Genomic DNA, 9,043 nt, shown 5'->3' with positions numbered 1-9,043 from the left:
CGAACTCGGAAATGTTTTAATTTTTACTTTCAATACAAATGGAGTTTGAGTAAAACACGTTTTATTTACTGAAGGGCTTTGTCTGCTTCAATGGCCACTATTAGTTTAACAATTGACGTGCCAGAAAAACATTGTGGAAGTATTCTTATAAGGCCCCATTGTGTAAACAAGTGCAGGTCACAACTCTTATTATATCCACTGTCTCTCTCCGCGCTGTGAAGAAGGGCCATTGCCCGAAACGTCGCCTTCTGTTGACTTCCGAGGTCACGCAGCGCAGCTGACAGAAGGGGCCGTAAAGCGTAGAGAGGGAGTGTCGTGAAGTGTCGTGAAGTGCTTGTCGCTGTCTCCGCCCATTGGCCGAGCTCCGCGCGCGCGTTGCGCGAGACGCGGAGACGCAGAGAGTGAGACACGGAGACACACGGGGAGACACACAGGGAGACACACAGGGAGACACTGATAGACATAGAGACAGAGAGTGAGACAGGGAGACAGAGTGAGACAGGGAGACAGAGAGTGAGACACGGAGACACAGGGAGACACAGGGAGACACTGATAGACATAGAGACACTGATAGACATAGAGACACTGATAGACATAGAGACAGAGAGTGAGACAGGGAGACACAGGGAGACACACAGGGAGACATAGAGACAGAGTGAGACAGGGACAGAGACAGATAGGGAGACACAGATAGACATAGAGACAGAGACACAGAGAGTGAGACGCGGAGACGCAGAGAGTGAGACACGGAGACGCACAGGGAGACACAGTGACACAGAGAGACACAGTGACACAGACAGATAGACAGGGAGACAGAGACAGATAGATAGGGAGACAGAGAGTGAGACAGGGAGACAGAGAGACAGGGACAGAGATAGACAGGGAGACACAGAGAGTGAGACACAGAGACAGGGAGACATACAGAGACACAGTGAGACACAGAGATAGAGACACAGAGACGCAGGGAGTGAGACAGGGAGACACGGACACAGATAGACAGGGAGATAGAGAGTGAGACGGAGACAGAGAGAAAGACAGGGACAGAGAGACAGGGAGACACAGAGAGAGAGTCAGACACAGATAGACAGGGAGACAAAGAGACACAGGGAGACAGAGACGCAGAGATAGACAGGGAGACACAGGGAGAGACAGAGATAGAGAGACAGAGATAGACACAGATTGAGACAGAGATTGACAGGGAGACACAGCGAGACACAGAGATAGACAGGGAGACACAGAGCTTGAGACAGGGAGACAGAGAGACACAGAGAGATAGACACCGAGACAGAGACTCTCAAGAGACACGGAAATCCTCCTGAGGGCGGCTCCCGCGCCGCCTCCACCCCTCAGCCCTCGCCTCAACCCCTCAGTTGCAGCCTCATCCCAAACTCAGCCCAAGCCTCAGCCTCATCCCAAACTCAGCAGCCTCAGCCCAAGCCTCACCCCAAACTCAGCAGCTTCAGCCTCATCCCAAACTCAGCAGCTTCAGCCTCAGCCTCATCCCAAACTCAGCAGCTTCAGCCCAAGTCTCATCCCAAGCCTCATCCCAAACTCAGCAGCTTCAGCCTCAGCCTCATCCCTAACTCAGCAGCTTCAGCCCAAGTCTCATCCCAAGCCTCATCCCAAACTCAGCAGCTTCAGCCGCAGCCTCATCCCAAACTCAGTAGCTTCAGCCCAAGCCTCATCCCAAACTCAGTAGCTTCAGCCCAAGCCTCATCCCAAACTCAGTAGCTTCAGCCTCTGACTCATCCCAAACTCAGCAGCTTCAGCCCAAGCCGAGATTTCAACATCGCCCGCCGCCTCCAATTCGTCTCGAGCGGAGCCCCACGCTGGAGGCCGGGCCCCGGCTCCCAACTCCGGCCTCGCCTCCCTCCCACCGCGGCGATGTCGTCGCTGGCCCCCGGGTTCGCCCCGGGTGGTGGAGGTGAGGAAGGAGGAGAGGGAGGGAGGATTGGAGGGAAGGCGGAAGGATGAGAAGGGGGGAAGGAGGAAGGGAGGGTAGAAGGAAGGATGGGGAAGGAAGGGTGTGAATGAGGAAGGGAGTTAAGGCGACTCTTGCTCAAGGCCGGCCCCTGTTGCTTTCGTTCCTGGCCGGGCTCCCTCCTCGCGGGGCAAGCGGCGATAGAGGGGGGACGGCGAGGTGGTGGCGGTGGTGGTGGTGGTGTTGGTGGTGGTGTGAAACTGTCTTAGCCGTGGGATTCCAGGCCACTGTGTGAGACTTGGAGTCTCTGTGGGCCTCTGTAAATGCATGCATCTCCGTGTGAGTCTATGATTCTCTTATATTCGTACCGTATATGGGTCTCCGTACAGTTCTATGGATGTCCGTGCGAGTATATGGTTGTTGTGTGTGAGTCTCGGGGTGTATCTCTGAATCTGCGAGTCTATGCCAGTCTACAGGGTGTGTGTGGTGTGATGAGTGTCGTTGCGGTTTGTGGGAGTGATGTAATGCGTCTCTGTGGGGTGATGCGTGTCCTGTATGGTGGGGTGTGTCGTGTGGTGACACCTGCCTCTAGGGTGGTGTGTGTCGTGTGGTGACACCTGCCTCTAGGGTGGTGTGTGTCGTGCGGTGACACCTGCCTCTAGGGTGGTGTGTGTCGTGTGGTGACACCTGCCTCTCGGGTGGTGTGTGTCGTGTGGTGAGACCTGCCTCTAGGGTGGTGTGTGTCGTGTGGTGACACCTGCCTCTAGGGTGGTGTGTGTCGTGCGGTGACACCTGCCTCTAGGGTGGTGTGTGTCGTGTGGTGACACCTGCCTCTCGGGTGGTGTGTGTCGTGTGGTGAGACCTGCCTCTAGGGTGGTGTGTGTCGTGTGGTGACACCTGCCTCTAGGGTGGTGTGTGTCGTGCGGTGAGACCTGCCTCTAGGGTGGTGTGTGTCGTGCGGTGAGACCTGCCTCTAAGGTGGTGTGTGTCGTGCGGTGAGACCTGCCTCTAGGGTGGTGTGTGTCGAGCGGGGAGACCTGCCTCTAGGGTGGTGTGTGTCGTGCGGTGAGACCTGCCTCTAGGGTGGTGTGTGTCATGGAGTGACACCTGCCACTAGGGTGGTGTGTGTCGTGTGGTGACACCTGCCTCTAGGGTGGTGTGTGTCGTGCGGTGAGACCTGCCTCTAGGGTGGTGTGTGTCGTGTGGTGACACCTGCCTCTAGGGTGGTGTGTGTCGTGTGGTGACACCTGCCTCTAGGGTGGTGTGTGTCGAGCGGGGAGACCTGCCTCTAGGGTGGTGTGTGTCGTGCGGTGAGACCTGCCTCTAGGGTGGTGTGTGTCATGGAGTGACACCTGCCACTAGGGTGGTGTGTGTCGTGCGGTGACACCTGCCTCTAGGGTGGGGTGTGTTCTGTGGCCAGTGCCCTACAGTATTATGCTTGCTATGGTGTGGTGTGTGATGTGTGTTGTGGGTTTTGCTCTGGTGTGTTCTGTGGTGTGTGTGCTCTGCTGTGTACTCTGTGTTTTTGCTGTGTGGTGTATAATGTGGTGTGTGTGCGCTGCTGTATACCCTGTGTTGTGATGTGTGGTGTATAATGTGGTGTGTGTGCGCTGCTGTATACCCTGTGTTGTGATGTGTGGTGTATAATGTGGTGTGTGTGCTCTGCTGTGTACTCTGTGTTTTTGCTGTGTGTGCTGTGTGGTGTATAATGTGGTGTGTGTGCTCTGCTGTGTACCCTGTGTTGTGATGTGTGGTGTATAATGTGGTGTGTGTGCGCTGCTGTATACCCTGTGTTGTGCTGTATGATGTGTGGTGTATAATGTGGTGTGTGTGCTCTGCCATGTACCCTGTTATATTGTGCTGTGTGTGATGTGCGGTGTATAATTTGGTGTGTGTGCTCTGCTGTGTACCCTGTGTTGTGCTGTGTGTGATGTCTAGTGTATGATGTGGTGTTTCAAGTTTTTCAAGTTTCATTTATTAGGTATAGCCCTGTGAGCCATGCGGCTCGAGTCGGGTGCAACCGCAACAAACAAAATATGAACAGAGAAACATCTTAAAGCGACGACGCGCAACAGAAACATCCTGGATAAACCAGCAAATCTTACAGAAAAAAAACAACACCGTATTACAACGCTGTGTGCAAAAATCCCAGTGTGATGCAAGACAAACAATAACAACCATGAGACAATTTAGATTCAAGTTATCAGGCCAACTCCGCACTTCCGCAAGAAACATGGCTTAACCATATGTTTTAGAAATTACCAAAATAAAGCTTTAAAATACAATGTAGCAACAGTAATCATAGGAACTTTGATTCAAATTTAACAATAAACGATATACATAACATGTACGAACAAACTTGCAGCCATATCTGTCAGCATGACACTCCCCGTGTATGATGTGTGAGTGAGTCAATGGTAGTGAGTGTATGATGTGTGAGTCAGTGGTAGTGTGAGTGAGTGTATGATGTGTGAGTGAGTCAGCATATTATGAGTGAGTGTATGATGAGTGTATCATTGTATGATGAGTGAATGGGTCAGTGGTTGTGTGAGTATATGATGTGTGAGTGAGTCAGCGTATGATGAGTGAGTTAGTGTAAGATGAGTGAGTGTATCAGCGCATCCTCCACGCCATCGCGGCCTCCTTCCCGCCATCGCGGCCTCCTCCACACCATCGCGGCCTCCTCCCCGCCATCGCGACCTCCACGCCATCGCGGCTTCCTCCCCTACGCCATCATGGCCTCCTCCCCCTATGCCATCGTGGCCTCCATGCCATCGGCCTCCTCCACGCCATCGGCCTCCTCCACGCCATCACGGCCTCCTGCACGCCATTACGGCCTTCTTCCCGCCATCGCGGCCTTCTCCATGCCATCGCGGCCTCCTCCCCGCCATCGCGGCCTCCTCCCCGCCATCGCGGCCTTCTCCATGCCATCGCGGCCTCCTCCCCGCCATCACGGCCTCCTTCCCGCCATTGCGGCCTCCTCCCCTACGCCATCGCGGCCTCCTCCACGCCATCGCGGCCTCCTCCCCGCCATCGGCCTCCTGCACGCCATCACGGCCTCCTCCCCTACGCCATCGTGGCCTCCTCCCCGCCATTGCGGCCTCCTCCACGCCATCGCGGCCTCCTCCACGCCATCGGCCTCCTGCACGCCATCGGCCTCCTGCACGCCATTGGCCTCCTGCACGCCATCGGCCTCCTCCACGCCATCACGGCCTCCTCCCCTACGCCATCATGGCCTCCTCCCCTACGCCATCGGCCTCCTCCATGCCATCGGCCTCCTCCACGTCATCGGCCTCCTGCACGCCATCGCGGCCTCCTCCCCGCCATCGTGGCCTCCTCCATGCCATCGCGGCCTCCTCCACGCCATCGGCCCCCTCCACGCCATCACGGCCTCCTCCACGCCATCACGGCCTCCTCCACGCCATCGGCCCCCTCCACGCCATCAGCCTCCTCCACGCCATCACGGCCTCCTCCCCTACGCCATCACGGCCTCCTCCACGCCATCGCGGCCTCCTCCACGCCATCGGCCCCCTCCACGCCATCAGCCTCCTCCACGCCATCACGGCCTCCTCCCCTACGCCATCACGGCCTCCTCCACGCCATCGCGGCCTCCTCCACGCCATCGGCCCCCTCCACGCCATCAGCCTCCTCCACGCCATCACGGCCTCCTCTCCGCCATCGCGGCCTCCTCCCCGCCATCGCGGCCTCCTCCCCGCCATCGCGGCCTCCTCCACGCCATCACGGCCTCCATGCCATCACGGCCTCCTTCATGCCATCGGCCTCCTTCCCGCCATCGCGGCCTCCTCCACGCCATCACGGCCTCCTTCATGCCATCACGGCCTCCTCCCCGCCATCGCGGCCTCCTCCATGCCATCGCGGCCTCCTCCCCGCCATCACGGCCTCCTTCCCGCCATTGCGGCCTCCTCCCCTATGCCATTGCGGCCTCCTCCACGCCATCGCGGCCTCCTCCACACCATCGGCCTCCTGCACGCCATCGGCCTCCTGCACGCCATCGGCCTCCTGCACGCCATCACGGCCTCCTCCACGCCATCACGGCCTCCTCCCCTACGCCATCACGGCCTCCTCCCCTACGCCATCGGCCTCCTCCATGCCATCGGCCTCCTCCACGCCATCGGCCTCCTGCACGCCATCACGGCCTCTTCCCCTACGCCATCGCGGCCTCCTCCATGCCATCGGCCTCCTCCCCGCCATCGCGGCCTCCTTTTCGCCATCACGGCCTCCTCCCCGCCATCACGGCCTCCTCCCCGCCATCACGGCCTCCTCCACGCCATCGTGGCCTCCTCCACGCCATCGTGGCCTCCTCCACGCTATCGCGGCCTCCTGCACGCCATCACGGCCTCCTCCCCTACGCCATCGTGGCCTCCTCCCCGCCATCGCGGCCTCCTCCACGCCATCGGCCTCCTCCACGCCATCGCGGCCTCCTCCACGCCATCACGGCCTCCTCCACGCCATCGGCCTCCTCCCCGCCATCGCGGCCTCCTCCCCGCCATCACGGCCTCCTCCCCGCCATCGCGGCCTCCTCCCCGCCATCGGCCTCCTCCCCGCCATCACGGCCTCCTCCCCGCCATCGGCCTCCTCCCCGCCATCGCGGCCTCCTCCACGCCATCACGGCCTCCTCCACGCCATCGGCCTCCTCCCCGCCATCGGCCTCCTCCCCGCCATCGCGGCCTCCTCCCCGCCATCGGCCTCCTCCCCGCCATCGCGGCCTCCTCCACGCCATCACGGCCTCCTCCCCGCCATCGCGGCCTCCTCCCCGCCATCGGCCTCCTCCCCGCCATCACGGCCTCCTCCCCGCCATCGGCCTCCTCCCCGCCATCGGCCTCCTCCCCGCCATCGCGGCCTCCTCCCCGCCATCGGCCTCCTCCCCGCCATCGCGGCCTCCTCCACGCCATCACGGCCTCCTCCACGCCATCGGCCTCCTCCACGCCATCGCGGCCTCCTCCACACCATCGCGGCCTCCTCCCCGCCATCGCGGCCTCCTCCCCGCCATCACGGCGTGTGAACGCGCGGGATGGAGGAGCGGCTCAAAGAGGCGGCGGAGAAAGACGACGGGGGGAGGAGGAAGGAGGAGAACGAGAGGAAGAATGGGGAGCAGAAAGAGAGGGCGAAGAGAATGGGTCCTCTTGCCCCCCCCCCCCGCACACACAAAGGGCCCCGTTCCCTGCCGCCTCCCCGCGCGGTCCCACCCGGCCCAGGCCGAGGGCATGAGAGGGGGTGGGGGGCGGAGTGGTGAGGGAATGAGGAGCGAGGAGGGGTTGAGGAAATGAGGAGGGTGGATGGGATGAGAGGAATAGCGGGATTGAGGGGATGAACGGAATCGTGGTTTAATGAGGTGATCGTGGGGGGACTAAGAGTTTAGGGGTATTAAGGGGTGACGGAGATGAGGCGAATGGGGAAGTTGAGGAGATGGAGGGGATGGGATATTGGGTGGTTGGATGAGGTGGATGAGATGAGGGGGGTAAAGAGGATGAAAGACGGAACGAATGAGGGAGGTGGACATTAGGGGGCTGAGGAGACGGGGGGGGGGGGGGCTGGGGGGAGCGCTTCGCAAGGCGCTCGGACCAGCTTTGTCCCCTAGGCGTCGCGTCTTGTGTGTGCTCTGCTCTGTACCCTGTGTTGTGATGTGTGTGCTGTGTGGTGTATAATGTGGTGTGTGTGTGCTGTGTACCCTGTGTTGTATTGTGCTGTGTGATGTGTGGTGTATAATGTGGTGTGTGTGCTGCGCTGTGTACCCTGTGTTGTGCTGTGTGTGCTGTGTGATGTGTGGTGTATAATGTGGTGTGTGTGTGTGCTGTGTACCCTGTGTGTATTGTGATGTGTGGTTTATAATGTGGTGTGTGTGCTGTGCTGTGTACCCTGTGTTGTGCTGTGTGATGTGTGGTGTATAATGTGGTGTGTGTGTGCTGTGCTGTATACCCTGTGTTGTGCTGTGTGATGTGTGGTGTATAATGTGGTATGTGTGTGCTGTGCTGTATACCCTGTGTTGTGCTGTGTGGTGTATAATGTGGTGTGTGTGCTGTGCTGTGTACCCTGTGTTGTGCTGTGTGTGCTGTGTGGTGTATAATGTGGTGTGTGTGCTGTGCTGTATACCCTGTGTTGTGCTGTGTGCTGTGTGGTGTATAATGTGGTGTGTGTGCTGTGCTGTGTACCCTGTGTTGTGCTGTGCCACACAGGTGGTGCCGACTGTTGGATCGTGACTCTGGAGGAGCGGGAAAAGCACCACCATCTCTTCTACAGCCTCTCCCCAGCCGGCGGCTTCATCACAGGCACGACCTCGCTCCATCTCCACACAGCACCTGCTGTCAACATGCACCAACCTTAGCCCAGTGTTCTTCACTCACTTTCAGAGGAGGGCCACTCTGGCCGATAAGACATCATCAATGTGAGGGCCGCCACTCATTTGAAACCATTGGGGCTTTGACAGCAGCACGATGATGATGGGTGTTTTCACTTTTGTGTCTTGTCGAGGGCCGCACGTTAGGGGCTGCACGTCATCCGGAGGCGTCGGTGTGAATCTGTTCGTGATGTGAAACAGTGAAAGCCGAAGTGCCTTCATGCAGGGGTGTGAATTCTCCCCCCACCCCCACCGGGGTCACTCAGGGGTCAGAGAAGCCGAGCAGAAAACACTTGAGAGTTTTGGTTCAAGTCTGGGTTTCAGTCGCCACTGATTACTCCGGGTTTCCGAGGTGCCCCTGCATGTTACGAGGTTATTGAGTACAACTTTGACGTAGGACAATAGCTGATGACTTCCCCACAAAGTGGTACCGATTTTATCGACGCCCGATGAATGATGGGCTGAGACAACTCCCCAAACAGGATTTGACCTTGCCTTCCGATTGCGAGCCACTCGCTCTACCATTGAGGCACCTGAATGCAAAATCAAATTTAACGCGATGAGTTCTTCTTTTGTGCAGTCATTGGTGACCGGGCTGAGACCATCAACTCGCTACACTTGAGGATGCGGTTTAATCACAGGCGAGGGTTGAAACTTGGGATTCGATCTCAGTGGTGTTGGATTAGCGTTCATGACGTCTGGCTACGCTCTGGTGTCCTTAACCGTCTCGCTGTGTGCGTGCGGGTGCGTAGGGAGCGCTGTGGTGC

General features: G+C 58.5%; 1 protein-coding gene across 1 annotated transcript in view; it reads left to right on the top strand.

Moving 5' to 3' along the window:
• The first annotated feature begins 1,801 nt into the window (after positions 1-1,801).
• Positions 1,802-9,043, top strand: part of LOC116953343 (uncharacterized) — a 27,397-nt gene continuing 20,155 nt past the window's right edge. The window contains exons 1-2 of the mRNA XM_032973465.2: positions 1,802-1,924; positions 8,116-8,208. Of these exons, the coding sequence (XP_032829356.2) occupies positions 1,885-1,924; positions 8,116-8,208 (133 nt within the window). The 5' untranslated portion in view covers positions 1,802-1,884. The remainder of the gene's footprint in view (positions 1,925-8,115; positions 8,209-9,043) is intronic.

This window comes from Petromyzon marinus, chromosome 51, assembly GCF_048934315.1.
Source record: "Petromyzon marinus isolate PM22_M1 ecotype Great Lakes invasive population chromosome 51, UKy_Petmar_22M1.pri1.0, whole genome shotgun sequence".
Classification (NCBI taxonomy): Eukaryota; Metazoa; Chordata; class Hyperoartia; order Petromyzontiformes; family Petromyzontidae; genus Petromyzon; species Petromyzon marinus.
Note: the sequence above shows the minus strand (reverse complement) of the source record. Positions and strands in the feature narration are given on the sequence as shown.